This window comes from Vipera berus (assembly GCF_964194415.1).
Source record: "Vipera berus genome assembly, chromosome: 7".
Lineage (NCBI taxonomy): Eukaryota > Metazoa > Chordata > Lepidosauria > Squamata > Viperidae > Vipera > Vipera berus.
In genome coordinates this window covers 46,109,429-46,132,409 of record NC_138209.1, presented here as the reverse complement: position 1 = coordinate 46,132,409, position 22,981 = coordinate 46,109,429, and the positions used below count along the sequence as shown (strand labels likewise).

Below are 22,981 nucleotides of genomic sequence, written 5' to 3'. Positions count from 1 at the left end.
CCCTGGCTTAAAAATCTAACCTGGGTTTTCTCCTAATGAGGGTTTTTTAAACCAAAGTAATTTCAAATTCTGATTAAGAATTAAACCTGCTAAACCTTCAGTACTGGTACCCTTAGGGAAATGTAGTATTTAATCACCATTAAGAGAAATGCTATGCCTTCCTGTTTAAACAGGTGACAGCAAGAAGCTGACTGTGTATCAACTCTGCATCTAAGAAGGATGATCAGAGCTGATTAGTACTTGCATGGGATAAATTGATATCAAAACCATTGCTCCTTTCACTGTGATCATGTATTCTAAAAATCTCCAAGAATGCGTTGCAGAATGCAACAATCCTTGGTTTTCACTCAGATTGAATTTAATTTATAACAAAAATCTGATCGATCCTTATTACTAGCTCAGTTAGCCAAAAATCAAATAATTGTGTCTTGGAAATTGTAGAAGAGCAGGAAAACAGAATTTATTTTCCTGCTTTGGGGATCTTTGTGCCTGATGGGCACAGTCCCACAAAAACACAGTATGACAGTTGAATACATTTATTGATTATTGGTACAGTTCCCTCTTTAATATATTCCTTAACTTCACTGGAACTAATTAGAGATGTACATTGTTCATTAACACAATTTTTCAACTGTATACACTTTTTAGACTGAGCATTCAGCTTATGTTTATGAGGCTTATTTATTATTTTATTAAATTTATTTGCTGCCCATCTCATATTGAAATGACTGTGAGTGGCAATTATTAGCCATCGTGGTCACTAGAAAGCTTCATTTGCTGGAGAAGCTTGCAAAGAACTATCCATTCAACCATGGATGATCTCTGATTCAACCAGTCACTGGTTTCTGAATATCCAAAGCACCCATCCAGCAGAAAAAAAAATAAAGAAATCCCTTTTAAAGTCTTCTCTTTCTTCAGAGAAAGGAATAAGTCCCATAATTTAATGTCTGTAGGCAAGATTGGCAACATACAAGTCTAAATAAATAAATAATAGGAAGATGAGATTTTCTTCCCAAATTATTTCCTGTAAATTGAGTTAGGGATTCTCTTAACATTTGTCGAAAAGGATAAAATAAGCAATAAAATAGAAGTGCTTCTCAGTTCTCAAATGTGTGGATTTCAGCTTCCATGCTGGCTGGGGAATTCTGAAAGTTGAAGTTGACACATCTTAAAGGCCCTGCGATTGAGAAACAGTTTTAGATTTGACTGAAGATCAACTGCTTCAGGGATAGTTGACCTGGAAAATTTAATGTTTTTGTAATTTTATAATACAGGGTTCATTCTTCTAAGTTGCACACATGTAATGGAATGGCTGAATCCATTGATAATTCAAATTTGAATCACTGATTGTGACATGGGTGTTGTAATCAGTTATGATGAAAAACCATGGGGGTATTACTGCAAGCACTCAGTGGAATTTATATTTATGAACTCTTACCCATTGCTACCAAATACTGTAGGTAGTGGTAATGTTATGCTCTGACCTGAGAGTTTGTATATTAAGCAACTAATGCAATTTTAATTGACTACTATGTGATCAGTATTTTGCATTATTTCATGGACTGCTATGAAAAGAGGATAATTGCTGGTCTGCAATTATTTGTTGTGGTTCTTGCTGGGAACTATAACTGAATTGGTGGAGGGAATTCAGGATTTGAAAAAAAAAGTTTTCACAATATATATGATACTTTATTAATATTTTGAATGCTATTTAACCAGCCTCGCCAATCACCTTAAGCATTACGTTTGGTTTCTCAATGTAATATATAGATCAGGTCTGTATTTTCATTGTTCTGAAAATATCGTCTTAAGCTATTTGAGTTAAAAAAACAGAATTATTGAGTGGCCTCAAACCTGATGCATACAAAGGTTATTTGAATGAACAGTTCTATCTTTTGCTCTTATGTTTTTTTCAGCTTCAAAGTTTGCAACAGCTAAACTAAAATGTTTAAATTACATATATTTCCATCTGACAAGATTAATCATTTTATGCATATTTAAATGCAGCAAGATTGTTATTTGCTGATAAATATAAAATCTGCACCTTAGTTTGATATAGTGCGATTATGTATGATTATGTGGAAAAAACTACTTGTCTGATTTTTTTTTAATATTCAGGTTTAGAGTGGCACAAATATACAGCAATTTCCTTCAGCTATTTTGAATAGTTGCTATGGAAGCATCATTTACAGTCAAGATAATTTATTTGTAGAGGCAGCCTTCTTGGTTTTTTACCTATTATCTTTTCATTCCTTTTCACTGGTATGTTAAAAAGTGGTTTGTGGGATTTTTTTAGAGTAAATTATAGGGAAATTAGCGATTATTAAAAAAAAGATGCTTCATTTGGGAGCACAAAGACTACACTAAAATATATGAAGAGAATGATTGATTATACATTTGCATATATGCTTTTGTGAGCAATACATTGGTGTAATGTTAATAAAATGTACTATTTTTCCTCCAGATTTTACTAGCTAGGATACATAATTTGGATTTTATTAAAATCAAAAAATAAAGAAAAACTAGAACTCTTACAAATCTTTTTGGCTTGTTTGCTGGAGATAATTCATATTTATCATTGATAATTAACCAGGATTGTTGACATTGCTTCCCCTAATCTGAGGAAGTTTTACTCAACCCAGAATATAGAATTAAATGCTAAACCATCTAACTGACCACATTTAGAAGCAAATACCTATGTTATCTTATGTAAGATAACCTTTATTGTCATTTTTTACTATGGACACACTGGCACATATTAAAAATGAAATTCTGTTGCCTGCTGTCAAAAGTGTACACATACATATCATACATATAAACATGCTATATACATGCATATGTATATACCTATACCCTTACATATAAATACATATAAACATTAATCACTGTGCATCTTGAATACATAGCGGAAAGAGGAAGCTTAAGAATTCACAAGGTTGATACTGTATGGAACAAAACTGTGACTGAATCTGGATGTTCTGCTTCGGACCCTCTCAAGCAATGCTTATATGCCATGTCCGGGATAGAAGGGACTGAACTGCCAATAATCTTTTCTGCCATCCTCACCACTCTCTGCAGTGCCTTCCTCTCTGAAGCAGTAATGCTTCCAAACCAGACTGTAATGCAATATGATAGGATGCTCTTGATCGTCCCTCTATAGCAGGGGTGTCAAACTCAATTTCATTGAGGGCCGCATCAACATTGCGGTTGCCCTCAGGGGGCCGGGTGGGTATGGCCAGGGTAGACGTGGCCTACTGGGTGGGTGTGGCTAGAGTGTGTATAGCCTACTGGGTGGGCGTGGCCAGCTCTACATCGTTCGCATCAAGGGTGCCTGGGCAGGAGTGGGACAGATCTGAGGGTCTCTGGCAGAAGGAGGGTCTCTGGGCCAGGGCCAAGGCAGTGGGGGCCGTTCCCTCACTGTTTCCAGGATGGCTTTGCGGGCCACATGAAACCACTTCGCGGGTCAAATCCGGCCCCCAGGCCTTGTGTTTGACATGTCTGCTCTATAGAAAGTGGTAAGGACAGGGGAAGGAAGATGTACTTTTCTCAGGAGATGCAGAAAATGTAGGCACTGCTGTGCCCACTTCACCAGTGTCTCGCTGTTGAGTGACCAAGCCAGCCTACTTCTATGGATGGACTGCAGTATGTAATATTTCAATATGCATTTCATAATGTAAGACATTCAGAATTCCATGCACTGTGATTTTAAGTAGATTTTACTGCTATATGGATTAAAATGTAGTCTATATTTATTTTTTAATACCAGACATTTAATTTTACTACAGAGAACAAGGTTAAAGAGACTGCTGCAATGAAAGCAGATCATTTGAGGGCCAGAAATATGAAAAGATATATTAATCAACTAACAGTAGCAAAAAAACAATGTGAAAAACGCATACGACTTCTGGGAGGCCCTGCTTATGACCAACCAGAAGATGGTATTTTTGAGGATAGCGAAGGTCCTCAGAGCCAAAAGGTAAGAAAGCTTTGTTTGAGGTGGGGCTGGCTGAGACATATGGAGTAGAGGGAATGAGTGAGGTGCCACGTGCAGAGTATTTGGGTTTTAATTTTAGCAGCTAAGTGGTGATTGCACTATGCCTCCTCCCTATAATACTCAACAAAATTAGAAGCATTTAGACTGGGGGAGTCAGCACTGCACTTTTTTCTCAACCAGCACTTAGTCCAGTTTCTACCAAGCATGCAATTGCCACTGAAAAGTGCTCTGACATGTTTCCTTCATGCAAACGTCCAGTAAGAGTGATCAATTTGAGAAAAGGTTGCATTGTTATAGCTCATGCGTTGTCTAAAAAAATAATCAGAAGGGACTTGTTTGCGTGCCTAAAAACAGTTCAGAAGTTAAGCCATTGCTGAACATTTTTGCCATGACTCTCAAGAGACATATTAATGTGTCCAGTAGAGCTGGTCCAGAACTAGCACATTTTCTAAAATGCATGGGAGAACAGAATAGAAGGCCTGCCTAAAATTATTTGGAGAACAACAGAGACAGAGGTTCATTTTTCTAAAAACTGTTCTGTTTTTTTCTTTACTATTTTTTTTCTGGGGGAATGAAAAGTGTTGGTGGAACCAGTCAGAAAATGCAAAAGTACATTTATTTGGAGGCCCCTATATAAATCAGTAAAGGAGGCAAAATGGATAGGAGAAGTGGCATTTGTAGAATTGGAAGGATACAAAAGCAATAGCATTAGGCTTATATATACTGTAGTTCCTCACCACCACCACCATTCTGCTTTACATCACTCTCTGGATGGTTTATAGTGTTGAAGCACTATTTTTGCTTCAACAGTCTGGGTCTTCATTTTACTGACCTCAGAAGGATGGAAAGCTGAGTCAACCTTGAGCCCTGTCAGGATCAAACTCCAGGCTGTGGGCAGAATTTGCCTGCAATACTGCACTTTAACCACTGTACCACCAGGGCTCTTCCCAAAGAAATAGTGCTACCTTTTCTTCTTTATGTTGCATCTAAAACATGATTACTATCTTTGGGGGGAGGGAATCCAAAATTTGAGATGGGGAAAAAAGGTGTTGCTCTGCCATGTAGTCTATTGAAAAAAGAGTATGGAAATGGCATATCCAAGCCAAGATTCCAGAATCAGTTTCTATACATATAGGGACGTATGTAGTTACCTAAAACTTAAAAGAGATTCAGAGATGTAAAAATCTTAAGTTTCTAACTTCAGGAACTGAAATAAATGTTAGTTTATAGACAATGGTTTGCCTTTTTTTGCCACTGATGCTTATACTTTCTTAGGGGCTTAATAGTGACGTTACTGTACATTGAATTTCATTCTTATAGAGCTTGGTGCATATTACATTTCAAGGTTTTCCAGGCTTTTTTCAATATTGAGAAAAGGTTGGAAGAATCAAGTTCACATTGTCTTTGAAAACCAACTGGGAGGTCTTGCTTTGTTCCTGGTGCTTGACACCATGGGATCAGGGAAATGTGTTGTTGTTAGTTGCGAAGTCGTGTCCGACCCATCGCGACCCTATGGACAATGTTCCTCCAGGCCTTCCTGTCCTCTACCATCTTCTGGAGTCCATCTAGGCTCACACCTACTGCTTCAGTGACTCCATCCAGCCACCTCATTCTCTGTCGTCCCCTTCTTCTATTGCCCTCAATCTTTCCCAGCATTAGGCTCTTCTCCAGTGAGTCCTTCCTTCTCATTAGGTGGCCAAAGTATTTGAGTTTTAGCTTCAGGATCTGGCCTTCTAAAGAGCAGTCAGGGTTGATCTCCTCTAGGACTGACCGGTTTGATCGCCTTGCAGTCCAAGGGACTCGCAGGAGTCTTCTCCAGCACCATAGTTCAAAGGCCTCAATTCTTTGGCGCTCAGCCTTTCTGATGGTCCAACTTTCACTGCCATACATTGCAACTGGGAAGACCAGGGAAATGTAGGAAACTCTTTTTATTTTGTGCTTTTGAGTTGGTCTTGACTTCTGCTGATGGCCTAGACTAGTCCCTGCTGTTTTGTTGGCAAGAATTTTCAGAAGTGGGTTGCCTCCTTCATAGGGCTGAGAGAAAAAGTTACTGGCCCAAGATCACCCAGCTACCTTCATGCCCAAAGTGGGACTAGAATTTACCATCTCTTGAATTCTAGCCTGGTGCCTTAACCACTACACTAAATTGGCTCTCTGCAGACTAAAAATGGAGATACCAATTTTTAAAGGTATGTTTTTGACTCTTGCAGTTCATTTCTAGGTAAAACCATTGCTGGCTGTTCTTCCTTCGTACTTGGTGCAACTCAAGAAATGTCAGTCATATACAGAGTATATTCATGGCAAGCGTGCAAATGTTATGATCCAGGTTGCCTAGGCAGAGGCAGGCTGTTGTGATTCAGGGTCAGCCTGTGGGTTCGGCAGTTGGGTCGGACGACTCAGAGGAGGAGGAGGGGGGTGTTGAAGAGCTTGCTGAGAATAATATTGAGGCTCCACAGAGCCCTCAGCCAGGCCCCTCCCACCTGGTCATGACGCAGACCCAGCTGTGTGAGCCTGACAGCGTGGATGAAGATGACCCACAGCTGGCCCTGTTCAAGGAGGCAGTCAGGAGGCAGTCAATCAGGAGTAAACAGAGGAAGGCAATGGGGCACCTCGGAAGGAGGCAGAGAGAAGCCACGCCCTGAACTGTATAAAAAGGGAATGCATGGGAGGGCTGGTTTGCTGAAGGCAACCGCTTGAATAGCTCCTGTTTCATGGTTCGTGTCTTGTTCTGTTTGCTTTTGTATCCATAAATTTGGCAGGCTTAGTTCCAGCCTTTTGCCTTCTTGTAAAAGGGGTTGTCCCTGCCTTTTCTGCAGGGCCGGTAGCAGGCTGGTACAGAACACAGGCATCCTTTATTGCTCTGATTAAATGCCACAACAACGAGCCCTACTGTGGCCAGTAAGGCTCTACTCTACACTACCAAGAAGGCAGCCACCCTCAGTCCCCCAAAGCCAGAAAGCAACAAAGAAAGTCCAAAAAGAAGGTGCAAACTCACGGGGCAGTGTCCAGAGTCCAGGTACAAAGGGCAAGCCCTCCTTTGAGCTTGCCTCTGCTCTACTCTCCATGCGCTTGGATTGAATGAGGGAGGCAGCTGTTCCACATCAGCGGGGATCTGCTGCTTATTAACATCACTGCCTGTCTGCAGCCAATCCTCCCCAATGTCTATGAGGGCAGGCAGGTCTCTGTCCGGTCAACCACCTCCCCCAATGCCTGAGGGACCTGGGATAGCATCATCTTCAGCCCCTGGCCTCTCCAAACATTCCAAGGGAGACGTGCCATGCCCATTGGACGGTCCCGGTTCCAACTCCTGCTCCAAACCAGGCTCCGATGGGGCGATGACAGTAAGCCTTCCAGAGGACATGGCTACTTTAATGCTTTAAGGAAATCATTCATTCATACCACAGTGAAAGGGCATAGTGCCCCTTTCACATGTTTCCAGAGTCCTTTCAAATTTAATTTGCTAGGTAGCAGGTCTTAACGAATTCAGTGACATTTGTGAAGAAATGTGGCCAAAACTGCCATATTGCTAGTAGTGCAGTTTGTACCACACTGTCCATGTAGCACTATTTGAAACATCAAATGAAATACTCTGCATGCTGTGTCTTATATTTATGGATAAATTGCACATTTTAAGACACAAAGAAGCTAAAACTCATATCCTAGAGGACATTAAACTAATGCTCATGCCAGAATTATTAGGACTTAGTCTATGAGATACTGTTTCAAGAACGGGCATTATTTGTGTAGAATATCTAATTTGAGAGTAATACAACTAACCTGTCAATTATGACTGCAATCTTTTTACACCTCTCCACAGCATGTATGGGGAACTTATGCATTATCTTTTTATTTTCTGAGTGTTTATATTATTGTATTCTTACTAAAATTTGAAAAAAGAAGCTGAAATGCAACTACTTATACTATCAGAGCTACTAATCAAAGAACGTGAACTTATTGACATATGCAGATTCTCACAAATACTATAAGGAGTTCTTTTGGATTGAAGGAAATATTTTTCTGCTCTAACAGCATGGCATGTTTTTAGAAGAACGTTGAGTTTAGAGGGTATTATAAAATCTGTGAGGCACAAAAAAGCTTTCGGGATCCAACAAATTCTTACTGCTCCTTGCAGCCTTAAGTAAGTAATGGCATGTGTGGGTTTATTCCATGTAATAGAGATTGTAACCAGTCGGCTTGCTTATAAATAGTTAACTGTCATAATGTTATTCATTCCTACCTCTCAGATACTTCAGTTTGAAGATATATTGTGTAATCCATCCTACAGAGAGCACTTTCAAATATACATGGAAAGAATGGATAAACGAGTGCTGATCAGCTATTGGGAATCTGTAGAATACTTGAAGAATGCTAACAAGGTACATGAATAAGTATGACAAGTGTGGTTACTGAAAATTAGTCTTTATTGTGGCAAAATTTAGTTTGTAAGTGTTGCACCAAAATACTTAAAGGCCTTTCCCGTTGCTATGTTTGAATTGGCAAAAATTCAAAACAGGTATGAACTGTTGGTAATCTCATTGTCAATTTCTATCCTGTCTCTATTGCCCTGTTTCAATTTCCTACAGTGACTTCTCTCCAAACAAATAGGTGACAGATGGCCTAGCAGATTTTGTATACCTGTGCTGCCCTTGGATCATGTTGGAATAAGAGAGAAAACACTACAAGCCCATTTAAGAACAACTTAAAGTATCTCATCCTTGGGCTGTATGAGGGCAACAATGTGGGGATGTGGCATAAAAACAGTGTTGCCAGACCATCTTGGCTCCATGTTTATATGCAAATGGAAAAAGGCACTTTAGTTTTTTTTAATGTAGCTCATAAATGGCAGTTGCTTTAGTACATAAATCATTTCTTTGATGGGATGATATAGGGGACAGACCTCAGACTCATTTATCATATGAAAAGAAGAGAGAATTAAGAAAATGAGGTACTGAAAATGTAAGCTATGGTATCTGATGATTGAATCATGGGTGCTAATGGAGGCTGGAATTCAAATCCAAAATTTTATAGCTGCATGTTTTTTGTTCCTTGTTATGTTTTAATTCTAAAACCGAGAACTGAGTTGTGTTTTATGAATATTATTTTGCTGCTTAACTTAAATTGACCCCATTATGATCATCCTCCTAACCTGATGCCTCCAGATGTGTTCCGTATGTACCTCGTACAATTCTCAGCCAGCATGTCAGCATATCTGCACTATAACTGGTTAAGGAAGGCTGTTAATATATTTCCTTCCTATTGAATGCCTGACATTCACCCAATTTTTCAAAAGTAATAACAGGAAAATAGTTCACCATATTTGGGTATCAATTTTCCAGTGGAAAACTTGATTTTGTTTTATGAACTCTCTAGCATATCATATCTGTAATCTTTTGTTTATTTATATATTTCACTTGAATTTGATATTGTCATTTACACTTTATTAAATTTATTCATGATATTCCCTACATTCCAGTTCCTACTTCTTACAATAACTTTGTAGGATTGATTGAGTTAAGAGACAATGATTTGAATATGGAATTCAATACTCTGAGATTGTTTTCCATTGTGGTGCTTTTAGGGGCACTGCACTATTTGAGGACACAGGCTGGTGAAGAACAGTCAAACCGCCAAATCTACAAATGATACAATTGTATACAAATACAGGTATATTAAATTGGGACTCTGCTTCAGAAAATTGAATTAGGGTAATAAGATCCAGAATCAGTATTTGGCAATCATCAAAACAGCTAAGAATATTCAGTTTGTAGAACAAAGAAAAATATGAAAGCTTTTGAGTTCTGTACTACCTGTAGGCAATAATGATAGCATATACTTTGGTTTCTTTCATTATCTGCTGTTTCTTGACCATCCTCACCCATTGAAAAACTTTGGAGAACTTCAATATTTCGAGCCTGTTCTTTCATTTTGGTTGTATCTAGTGAAGTTCTGTGGAATTTTATTTTCTCATGTAACTGTTTTTTGATCATTGGGTTAGAGGAGGAATTGTCAGTATAATGTTAAATTTTCAAATTAAAACAATATTGTATTGTGGTTCTCAGCTGGAACAAACATTTAACAATTGCTGATGATTATGGATGTTTTTCTTTCTTCTCAGGCTGAAATACCTCAACTTGTGAGTCAAATCTATCAGGATTTTTTTGTAGAAAGCAGAGAAATTCCTGTGGAAAAAATACTCTACAAAGAGATACAACAGAGTCTTGTGGGTAACAAGGGCATTGAGGTGTTTTATAAAATTCAGGCTGATGTTTATGAAACACTGAAAGACAGATACTATCCATCATTCATTGTCAGTGATTTGTATGAGAGGCTGATCAAGAAAGAAGAGAGGAGTTCTGTCCAGATGGCATCTGATGACAAAGATGATGTGAGTTGGGCCTACAAATGCCTTTCTGCTTTTTCCCCCCTTTGTCCAGGTAGCTCTTTCCTTTACTAGTATCCCTTACTGTATTTCAGGAACTTTCAGGTATCTTAGACTATTTTCCAATTACCTTTTCCTCTTTTAGAGCCTTTACTGTAATTGTTGTGAAATTACTAACATGTTTTATCTTCAACAGCAAGACGTATTATGTTCTCCTTTAATTTTCTTTAAAGTCCAAAAACTCCAGTTCTAAATGGTCTCATTTTGCCAGTGAAACTGTTTTCTCAATCGAATAGCATGAAATTCACAGATAGATGATTCTCTTACTCTACTTTTTGAGGAAGGAGGTTTTATGGAAAACAAATAAGGAAATTCTTGGAAGAACTATGCCTGGGAGAGCTTGTTTCTGAAGAGATGAAGATAGTTTCCTATCTGATTTATATACACCTTTTAAGGTGAAATAACCTGTTTCCTTATGATTGCCCTTAACTTTTTTCCTAGAAATTTCTTTTTTAAAATAAAATATGACACATTTGTCTTTGATGGCCCTTTTTAAGGTAACCTGCTCTCTGGAGTGGGGGATAAGTGACAGGAACATTTTTTGACCATTGTGAGGATTATTCTTGCTATTTGACTGTTAAAGTGGTTCAGATTCACTTGGAGTTGGCTTCCAACTGGACAATTCCAACAGGGGTACCTGGGGCAGTTTTATAAAGTTACCTGGAATGTATTTTTGCCTGTAATTCCTAATCAAGTGGGCAGGATCCTCCAATCTGTGAGCTCAACCACCTGTTTGTTAAATACATGTCCCCCCTCCCCCCATTGATCAAGGCTTTCTGAGAGGTGACCTGCCATTGGGTCCGTGTAGTGATAACTGTATGAAGGGGATTGTCTTTGCAGTCTTGTAGGTACACCCTCTCCTCAAGAGGCCATCACTGAATCCAACAATTCTGGACAATTTCCATCTACTCTCAAATCATCCTTTATAGGAAAGTTTGTTGAGAATGGGGTTGGGCTTCAATTCCAGAGCAGACTGATTATCTGGACCCCTTTCATTTGGCTTTCAGGCCAAGTCACATTATTCAGCCAGCGTTGGACATTCTTGTGGATGACCTTGAGTCCTCAATGACTTTTAATACTGTCAATCGCAGCAGCTTGAGATTTGGGGATGGGATCACTGTTTTACATTGGTCTTCTTTTTCTATGGCCAGTTTCAGTCAGGGCTAAAGGAGATGGGGTGGAAATTGAGGTTTCTGCAGGGCTTGATAGGTAATGCTGCTTCCATTTAACATCCTCATGAATCTGCTGGGTGAGGTTATCTGTTGATTAGGATCATGTATTATCAGTATACTGATGATTCCAAACTACGCTTCTTGGTTCTGTGTCAGTGAAGTGATGCTATGTCAGTCAAGTGCTTGTCCCAGTTTCTGGAGGCTGTTTGGTTTGAATGGGAGGCCAGACTCTGGCTCAATCATGACTACATGATGCATGACTACATATATCTGACTGCGGAGAAATTTCCTTTCTGGTCTGGGAAGGGGTTGCACTTCACCACAAGAGACTAGTGCACAACCAGCAGGTGGCAGCTGTGATCAAAATGGCCTTTGTACAAGTGTACTTAGTGTGGCAGTGGCCTTTGTTTGATCAAGAAGCTCTTCAGACCATCACTTGTGCCCTAGTGTTACCTCATGAATGGGTTACCATAACACAGTTTACATGGGGTTGCCCTTTTTTCTTTTTTATATATTATTTCTATGGCCTTTCATGATTTTTTGTGTATTTTTTAAAAATTGTAATTGTAAGCGACCAAACATAATGGATATGAGGCAACCTATAAATTGTATAAATAAATAAAAAGATTTTTTTCTTACCTTCTTGCTGCTTTTAGTTATGACTAATCTGATAGCAATGTTCCCAGCTAGCATATTATTATACTTGCATTAGCACAGGTACAGTAGAATGTTCATGCATGTTTCCTAGTCAAGCATTCTTTGGTACATTTATCATAATTAGAAGTTGTATGAACTCCTGATTTTAGAAACCATGTTCCAAAATGAGAATAGAATGAGCAAGTATTCTACTATTGCAATTCTATATATAAGACTTGTGACTTGTATTAAAGTATTAGAAGATGTAAGAATATAATATATAAAACATTTGAGTATTCTACAGCATTTTGAAAACAAATGCACTTTCTATTGATTTTGAGAACAAAATCAGAACTAAAATTTTATGACACTTCTGGTGAAGACGCTTTGATTCTCTTAGCCAAGGACTTCTGTATTTGAGGAGAAACATAAGTAAAGTTATGGCAAAGGACTTGTCGTACACAGTTACAAGGCTGTAAATCCTAAATATGTTTTTCATCTGTGAATATAAAAAATATTGATGAATAGTTTTGTAAATATTATGGGTGTCTTTATTTATTAATATTTTCATTCTCTGCTCAGAAACTAAACATACCAAAGGAAACTTGCCTGAACTGGCACACTTTCATAAAGTCAAAGAGATTTAAATCAAAATCTCATTTTAGTTTCATATTTTCATTATTAGTTTGCACTTGTTGTTCTTTGCATGATAACATGCCAGGCGTCCATGAAACTCTTACTTGATAATATGCCAGGCATCCATGAAACTCTTACTTGATAATGAATTCTGTTTTTCCTAGAGACATGTTTGTGAAGAAGTTATTGATGGAGGAAGCTCAGAAATTAATGAGCAGACCAGTTATGCTGTAAATAAACTACGCCTATTAAATGACAAACTTGAATATAAGAGACAAGCTCTAAATTCTCTCTGCAGTTCACCAAAACCTGACAAAAAGGTAGATGGCTATATTTTTTTAAAGCATATCAATCAATGTATTTTAGAGTAATAGGTAGTTTTGCTTAAGGGGTCTTTCCTTCAAAGGTAAATTTAAGTGTTGCTATCCTGTCTTCTCATTTACTATTGATTATATATTACTGCCTTTGTAAAGATCTTAAAACATGTATGGAATCCATTCAATATCAGTATTTCCTCCGGTAGGTGCGGTAATTATTTCTCTATTGATGTCTGTTTTATATTTATTGGTCTCCAAATCCTGATTCCTAGCCTGAAATCCTCTTACAAAATACCAGTGGCTGGCAAATAGTTTTGGAACATGAAGATCCCAGATTTTTGTTTATGTCACAAAGCCAGATTTCATTATTTGCTATTTGGTTCTGTTCTGCACTGGACAAAAGAGAGAAAATTGGATCAAAGCTGACGGAGTGCACGTGTGTGTTCTTTCCTTCACTCTGGTCATATTGTCTTTGATTATGAAGATGCGAAATAACATATCTGCCAGAAAAGCCATTGGCAACATCATCAGTTGCCTTGATATCCAACTCTAAGCCAGGTACCTGATTTGAGAGTGTGTATGCAATTTCTTGTTAGTTTCTTTCCACACTTTAACTATTTTGCCTTGTTCCTTTGTGGGTTGGAAATGGACTTAGAACATAAAAACAAACCAGGAATAAAAGAGACCAAAACAATCTGGGATTATAAACAAGTTTAATCCCTGGATACAGAGTGAATTGTTGCTCATACTGGTGTTTCTCGATTTCAGCAAATTTAAGGTGTGTGAACTTACGCTGGGTAGGGAATCAAAGGAGTTGAAGTCCTCATATAAAGTTGCTGAGATTGACTAACTTACTTTAAATAAACTGGTTTGCTGAAAACTGCTACTGATCAGTATCAGTTTAAGGCTTAACACTGATATCTAAATCAACTGTGCAGATATTTTTCCCTTGGCAGATTGTTTCTAAATTGAAAGATGAAATCAGTCTGATGGAGCGAGAACACAGTGACCTTCAATTGCATATTGAAAGAACAGATTGCTGGTGTGAAAATCTTGGCATGTGGAAAGCCTTCATTAATACTGGAGAGGTATGGCATGTTCTTTCATCTTTTTGCTGCTGCTTCTGTTAAATGAATGGAGTCTTGCTAGTCAAATGTTTACTTCAGGGGTCTCTAAGAATGAGGTAGAGGGACGCGGTGGCTCAGTGGGTTAGGATGCTGAGCTTGTCGATCAGAAGGTCGACAGTTTGGCGGGTCCAATCCCGAGTGCTGCGTAACAGAGTGAGCGCCTGTTACTCGTCCCAGCTTCTGCCAACCTAGCAGTTCGAAAGCACGTAAAAATGCAAGTAGAAAAATAGGGACCACTACTGTGGGAAGGTAACAGCGTTCTGTGCGCCTTTGGCGTCTAGTCATGCCGGCCACATGACCACGGAGACGTCCTCGGACAAGCGCTGGCTCTTCGGCTTTGAAACAGAGATGAGCACCGGCCCCTAGAGTTGGAAACGACTAGCACGCATGTGCGGGGTAACCTTTACCTTTACCTAAGAATGAGGTACAGGTAGGGGTTGTTTCATTGTTTAGAAATAAACCATAAAGAAGTATAGTATGTCTACTGTGATGTCATCAGGTGTAGATGAAGCTGCAATATTCTATAGTTTTATTGTTAAAACTTTGGGAAAGGCTATTGAAAACATGCACATAAGACTTGTATCACCTCCTTTGTTTCTTGAATTGTGTGAAATGAGAGACAGAGAGCATGCAAAGGCACAGCTTATCATTTATCCCAGCATTTGAATGTATGTTCATACAGAGACAGTTGGAGCAGCTTCTGAAAATGCCACACAAGCATGGCTGCCAGAATGTTTCTAAGAAAGGTGCTTCATATGTATTATCCCATTGTAAGGATCTCTTCTGAACTGTCTGCCAGTCCTAATGCAGTCTTTCTTTCTTTATATATTTCCTATCCAGAGCCAAATAGGAATATATTTGTTTCTTACCTTCAAAAGACAATTTGAATCTTCTGTATTTCTGTCATACATGGAAAATAAGCTTGCTACAAAATCTGTTAAGTGCAATAATTCTTGTGAAAATATAAACAAGTTAATATAAATGTTCTTTAAAGTAATGGTCTGTAGAATTAACATTGTATAACTGTTTTCCTAGGTCATTGAAGAAAATGGTGAACAAGTGCCGTATTATTCTGTTGTAGTGATATTACGGGAGATTGGCATGGTTGAAGTGAAGGAGTGGACAGTTGTCCGAAAGCTCAACGAGTTTCAAAGTCTGCATCGGAAACTCAGCGAGGTACATTGAAATTGTGGAGAGAATTCTTGCTTACCTTGAGAGTTCTTACTGAACTAGTTTAAATCTTATTTAAATAGTTTAAATAATATTTATAATTTTATTATGAATTATTTTTAATGTTTGTTTCTTTTTATAATCTGTTTTGCCCAGAGTCTTGTTTTGTGTGATGGGTGGGCTGTATAAATGTGATGAATAAGTAAATCAGTAAATCAGTAGGTGAGTTTTTTGGATGTAAGGGCACTGTATAGTTTCATTTAATAAGGCAGGACTTGGGGGTTGCCCCAAGTGGAAAGCTGACTGGGTGACTTTGGCCAGTCAGTCTCTTCCAGCCCAACCTACCTCACAGGGTTGTTGTTGTGGGGAAAATAGGATGAGGAATGAGTATTATGTATGTTTGCTGCCTTGAATTTTGTATAAAAGTAATAATGGGATTAAAATAAATAAATTAAAAAATAGGAGCTGTTACAGTCCTTAGGCTGTTTTAGATGATGCCTGTGGTTTTTTTTTGTTGGATTGTTGGGTCTTTTGGCTTATTTAAGATATTTTGGAGAGGTTTAATTGGTTTATGTGCTATGGTGATGTTATGCAGTTGTAAAAATCTGTTTCTCAGAGATTTTTTTTAAATGTATCACAATATTATCTTGCCTTGTATTGGTATAACATGCAGAGAAATTGAAAATCAGGATTACCTAGTCATTTCATTTAATACTTTGTTGACTTTAGTTAGGCCTATCAATTAAAATGGATTAATAATTAGGAATTGCTTCTTCTTACCTAGTGTTTTCCATCATTAAAGAAAACTCAGTTGCCATCACTCAGCAAATTGCCCTTTAAATCTGTAGACCAGAAATTCATGGAGAAATCTAAGAACCAATTAAATAACTTCTTAAAGGTAAGATTCCTTAATGTGTTGATAATTCCAGAGAGTTCATTGTAGAAGTTTCCCCCCACCTTTTTACTTTTTCTGATAATACATTGTTTCACACTGCATTCCAAATTCAGCCTCTAGATTGATAAAATGACCTAATTTTGTCATCAGTCTATATACCTTTTCTTTCACTGGGATTTAATGCTTAAATATACTTTTGAATAAATAGTGTGACAGGTCAGTGTTTCAAAATACGTTGAATGTAAATTCTTGTTAAGGAGATAGAATTGGTTAAAAAAAGGTAAGCTTGCATTTATCGTGTTATATTCTCTAAGGACCTATGCTTTGTTCCATTTTTGCATCTATAAGCAGATACTTTCTGATATGTTTTGGGAGGAAAGACTACAGACTCTAAAAAATACTCTTAGTGGCTGTCTTTTAATAAGTTCTGTTGTACAGGTAGTCCTAGCTTAATGATCCTAATTAGGACTGGGATTTCTGCAAAGTGGCGAAACATCATGTGATCATACCATTTAGTGATGGTATGTCTCGGTTTTGGTCATTAGGTGAGGACCATGCCGTTGTTAGGTGGAGACCTCATGCTTCTCCTGCCCTGCCAAACTTACCTGTTCTTCAGTTCTCCCCACCCATCTATCTTCCTCCCCCATCTTTGCCCTTTTTGCTGACCTTCTCTCCACTGCAGCCTACCTATCCTAGCTCAGCTGCACCCCATCTGATCATCATCTTCTTCCTCCCACTGCTGATGAGGCCTCGCGAAGAGCAAGTGCAGGGTGGTCAAAATGGCAGAGATAGAGGTGAGAGAGGTGGGCCTCATGAAGGGGCATCAGCTGCCTCAGCCAGGAATGCTTCATCAGCAGTGGGAGGAAGAAATTGGCAAAGATGGAGGTGAGATAGATGGGGTGGGGAGAGTTGAAGGACATCTGTGGTCACAAATGCAGGTGGGCTGCCAAGCACCCAAATTTTAATCACATGACCCTGAAGGTGCTGCAATGGCTGTTATTTCAAGAACCGATTATAACTGCCTTTTGTTCAGTGCATTCATAACTTTGAACAAATGGTTAAATAGTTCACTGTGCCTACCACAGTGAGACCTCATCAGTGTTTTCCAATCTCAAAAAAAGTCCCAGTTACAGAATTTGAAGACTGAGCTTCCAGATTTGAGATTTTACATTTCTGCTGGATGCAATAATTAACCATAATAACTAATTAATAGACTACAATATATTCAGTTACTACAGAATATTTGTTTAAAGGTAAAGGTTCCCCCGCACATGCGTGCTAGTCGTTTCCAACTCTAGGGGCTCATCTCCGTTTCAAAGATGAAGAGCCAGCATTTGTCCGAGGATGTCTCCGTGGTCATGTGGCCGGCATGACTAGATGCCAAAGGCGCACGGAACGCTGTTACATTCCCACCGTAGTGGTCCCTATTTTTCTACTTGCATTTTTACGTGCTTTCGAACTGCTAGGTTGGCAGAAGCTGGGACGAGTAACAGGCGCTCACTCTATTACGCGGCACTCGGGATTCGACCCGCCAAACTGCTGATCTTCTGATCGACAAGCTCAGCGTCCTAACCCATTGAGCCACCGCGTCCCTTATTTGTTTACAGAAAATCAAATCAAGTTATTACACCAAAAGTGCTTGTAGAATACTTTTTAAAAACCTAAGCCCATGTTTCTTGAAGTGCCTGCAGTGGTACATACACGTGGTCAGAGCTGATGGCCAGCTGGCCGGCAGCTCCAAGGGCAACCAAAAAAGTAATGGATGGACTGCCTGCATGAACACATGCAAGCCATAGGAGTGTGTCCTGCCGATGCTGCGAACAGGACAAAGTGGCGGGTGAAATGCAAAACTATTGACCGCGTGATATGACAGGAATAACGCAAAGAACAAAGAGATATGTGAAACAAGTATTCATAATACAATATATATAACTTAATTTTCTTAGTGTGAAACATACATTTCTTTCTAGAGATATATGCAACTTGGCAAACCAACTAATTTGCATTTCCCCAACTTTTTGTATTAACTATAAGTTCACTGCCGATCTATATCCCTCGTTTATATTTTTTTATTTAAATGCTATGGGATCTCTTACCATCTGCCTAGCTGGGCTTTTGGAAATTGAAATTCAGTGATATGTAGAGTGTTACAGATTGCTTACCCGAAATTATGCATGTGTGCAATCAACTCTGATCAGTTTATAATCAAAGAAAACATAAGGTAGAAGTGAAAATAAGGTGCTGCACAATATGGGTGAATATGTCACATCTTGGTGCCCCAGGGATGCAACATTATTAGCATTGGCTCTCCTGGTGGCAAAGTCTACAGATCATCCCTTAACAGCTCCTTGGTTTATTTGAGTACATCTGTATCCCCTGATGGAAAAAACATTCTTAGGGTATAAATTGTAATCATGTTTTCTTCTTTTTTTAATTGTATACCAGCATTCAGTTCTTTTGTCAGAATGCACTTGGAAGCCCCTTCCCAAAACACTGATTCCAGGAATAACTGTTGACTTTACAATTTTCTAAGATGTTGATGCTACTGATAAATATTTTTGCTTTGTTACAAAATAACTAAATCAACTATAATGGATTGTAATATGCAGATATTTCTTTTTTAAAATATAAAATAATCTACTGCTTGGTATCTTCAAATACCATATCATTTTCCTGCAGAAATTGCTTTCTGATGAAAGGCTGTGTCAGAGTGAAGCACTTTATGCCTTTTTAAGTCCTTCTCCTGAATACCTTAAGATTATTGACATACAGGGAAAGAAGTCAACTTTTTCACTCTCTTCCTTTTTGGAGAGGCTTCCTGGTGACTTCTTTTCTCATCAGGAGGTAAGTGGATGAAGGCAAATTGTTTTTGGTAGATAAGCATTGGTAAATAATGAGACAACTAGACCTAGGTCACATTGTGTTAAGCCATAACATGGTTTGTTAGTTTCTGACTTAGAGTGATATGTCATTCAAGGAAGCAACTAAATTACAAAGGTAGGGGAATAGGTTTGTTAATCTTACTAATGTAAAAAGAGCAGAACATATGGAGTAAATTCAGATAGAATTATGAGTAATTTTAAATGAATCAATGACCAAGATAATAAATGTTTTTTAAAAATATTTTGCAATAAACAAAACATTGGAGGATCTGTTGTATACATTGTCTTTAATTTCACTAGTTTCAGAGTGGTTCTAACAGTTAGTTCCTATATTTATCCCACAATATGTCAATATTTGAAACAGCAAATCATTATTCCTGTCTTAGAGACAGAGAGAACAGAAATGCATTTAAAAGTTCAGTTAAATTTCCATGCTATTTTTATGATATTCAGGAAGAAACTGAAGATGATGATCTATCTGACTACGGGGATGATGTGGATGGGAAACGGGATGCCCTTGCAGAGCCTTGTTTCATGCTAATAGGAGAGATTTTTGAGCTGCGAGGAAGTAAGTAACGAACTGGTTGTTTAGCACATAAAAAGCAATTGAGTAGTAATAAGTGACATTAGAACTTGAAAGGCCCAGGTTGAAGTGTGCCCTAGGCAGAGATGGATTGGACATCTTTGGTCCAATTGGGCCCTATTTCAGTTCAGTTTAGTTCTTAGCGTAGTCGTTGTGAAGATAAAATGAAGGAAAGTCACAGCTTTTGCTCAAGACAGAAAACTAAACAAATAAAATATTTACATCTTGTATAATTTTTAAACCTGGGAAGATTATTTTTCTGCCTCATTAGATCCACTAATACAATTTCTGTTGTGGATCTTAAGAACATATCTTTATAAAACAATTTATATATTTATAGATGTCATAGAAGGAGATAAGCATGGTTTTAAAATTGGAGGAAGAAACATCAATAACCTGCAGTATTGCTGATGACATTAGTCTGATAGTTGAAAAGTAAAGGATCTAGAAGTAATAAAATTCAAGCAATACATTGAAAAATGGGACTAAAAATAAATATAAAGAAGAGCAAGCTAATGACAGTAGAAAGAACGACCTACCTTAGAATTGTCAGTGAAAAAGGTAGATAACGTCTACCTTTTAGAATCAACCATCAATTTTAAAAGAACAAGCAGTCAATAAGTATATTTCAAATCAGCAGTTGACAAAATACCCATGAAGGCCTTGAAAAGATATTAAAAAACTGTGATCTGCCTATACTTAAAAGATCAGAATCAAGCAAGCAGTAGTATTACCTTGACATTACAGAAGCAAAATATGGAATTTGAAGAAGCTCGGTAGGCAGAATATTAATGCTTTTGGACATTTGTGTTGGAGAAGACTCTCAAGAATACTGTGAACACCAAGAAAACAAATAAATGACTCATTGAACAAATTAACCCGCAGTTCTCTCTGAAGGCATAAATGACCAGGCTCAGATCCTACTTGGGGGCATTATGCAAAGACCTAGCTCCCTAGAGAAAGCCCTAATGTTGGGAAAGGTTGAAGAAAGAAGGGGGCAATCAGCAGCAAGGCAGATGGACTTAGTTACATTTATTCTGAAACAAGAAAAAGCTTATAGCTGAATGTGACTGGTGAATTATAAACAAATACTTGAAATAGGTAAGGTTGGCTGAATGTAAATTTAATTAAAGTGGTTGTTGGAGTTGACACTGATGTTAATACATAATGAAAGAACATCAACTGGAGGTTCTAAATACAGGAGATATAAAAATTCTACATACCCCTGTTAAAATGCCAGTTTTTGACATGTAAAAAAACAGACCAATTTTGAACTGATTTATCTTATTTATCTAATTTTTTGTACATCTCAGAAACCTGGCATTTTAATTAGGGTGTATGGACTTTTTTATAACCATTGTATGATCCCCTACCAGGTTAAAAGTAATATAATCTCTCAACTAACTCAAGAGTAATTTAAGGTATTAAAGGTAATCAAGTAGCATTCTGAAAGTAGAAATGGATTGGTAATTAGTACAATTGTTATACTGAGATTACACGATAGGATCACTTGACCCGATCGTAGTTTTGGTTGCAGACTGCGTGGTGACCAAGGTTGGTATGAAGGACTTTGCCAGTATCCCAATCAAACAGTAACTAATACACTTATCAGGAGAGATTGATCCAGCAGTCATTTCTAATGAGACAGTCACTCCTGTCCCATATCACTATTCAAACAATTAACAAGAAGGCCTGGTGTATATTCTAAAGCTGCTGGCCAGAACAGAATGATGCCTCTATCAATGAGCCTGATCCATAGAACCTCTTTTCATATCTGGATTTAATTTCACTTGTTTATCCTCATTTTACCTGTCACTTGATCTCAGACACTACAGACTTGTATGGCTTTCACAGAATCAGATGACAAGTGACTCAGCTGAATTTTGCCCTTAATTTTCCACTGAATATGTTTGAAGAAAAGTCCTGTACCATCTGTTGAAAATTACTCTGTACAACCCTGGATTATCTCTCCTCACAATTTCATGTAGGTAAATTATTTGCCCAGGTATACAACAGTATACTTAAATGGACATTAACTGCAGGTTTTGCATTTACTTCTTTGCGCTGCTTGCTTTTCTTTTTTTAGTGTTTAAGTGGGTGAGGAAGACACTAATTGCACTAGTTCAGATCACTTTTGGAAGAACCATCAACAAGTGAGTGTACTATACTTCCTTTGCTTCTAAAAGTACTGTCTAAGAATTAGTTGTTTGATGCATAAGCAGTCAGAAGTAATCCAAATAGAGGTTCTGATTGACCTGATCCTGAAATCAGACAAAACTTGTTTATATAGATGTATTTATTTACATACAAATAGAAAGGGTTCTTTCTAAGGTGTGCTACGTTGAATGATGCAGTAAACATTCTATCCCAAGATATACCAGAAGTTGTGCCAATGAAGTCTGGATTTGTAATCTCTATTGATTTGAATAGAAACATTATTATTCCACGCCTAGAAGTAACAATAATGAAGAAATAACACTGAAAGCAGTGCAATTAACTTCTGAATATAAAGATACAGAATTGCATTGTACTATTTCATCAGATACAGCAGAGGTATTTAGACAGGAAACAAACCTGCTTTGAAACAGGTTGAGATGGGACCCTGAATTTTTCAGCTGATATCAAATGTATATATGCTTATATACAAATATGAGCTATGAGAGTGTATATAATGATAAGAGTCTGTACGCTAACATGTTTCCGTAGAACAACATTTCTGACACACTTTGAAATAAGGTGTACTCTAAATCACGTATGGTCCTAAGTCCTGAGTTACCTGGCAGGGGAGATACTTGATCATAACTCCCTTTCTACAAGAAATTGCAAGACTATCACCAGCATTTAATGAGTTTCCATGTATGTTTTGATTTTTAACATTTAAGTGACGTGCATTGAAACAGAATTAAATATGACTTACAGGAATACAATGCAGGGTACAGCCTCTTTCTTATGTGGATTATAAAAGAGTAGGTGCTGTGGTGCAGTTGGCTCAGGGGAGAGGAAGAAAGAGTCTGGAGATGAAACAATAGTACTTATACTGTTCAGTGCACTTAGGCAGACACAAGCCAACTTGCTTTCAATTATTAAATGCCATCAGCAGGAGACACAAGTGATACTTTTTCTATGATTA

At 37.9% G+C, this 22,981-nt stretch overlaps 1 protein-coding gene across 3 annotated transcripts in view; it reads left to right on the top strand.

The window, feature by feature from the left end:
* The window catches only part of SNX25 (sorting nexin 25), a 62,532-nt gene that overhangs the window by 33,018 nt on the left and 6,533 nt on the right, over positions 1–22,981 (top strand). Inside the window, exons 7-17 of one of the 3 annotated variants that reach the window (XM_081332253.1) lie at positions 3,786–3,976; positions 8,239–8,370; positions 10,110–10,379; positions 13,042–13,197; positions 14,151–14,282; positions 15,162–15,257; positions 15,357–15,497; positions 16,276–16,389; positions 19,066–19,230; positions 19,722–19,836; positions 21,938–22,004. In XM_081332253.1, coding sequence (XP_081188379.1) covers positions 3,786–3,976; positions 8,239–8,370; positions 10,110–10,379; positions 13,042–13,197; positions 14,151–14,282; positions 15,162–15,257; positions 15,357–15,497; positions 16,276–16,389; positions 19,066–19,230; positions 19,722–19,836; positions 21,938–22,004 — 1,579 coding nt within the window. The remainder of the gene's footprint in view (positions 1–3,785; positions 3,977–8,238; positions 8,371–10,109; positions 10,380–13,041; positions 13,198–14,150; positions 14,283–15,161; positions 15,258–15,356; positions 15,498–16,275; positions 16,390–19,065; positions 19,231–19,721; positions 19,837–21,937; positions 22,005–22,981) is intronic. The other 2 variants (XM_081332254.1, XM_081332255.1) reach the window with 2 other exon arrangements.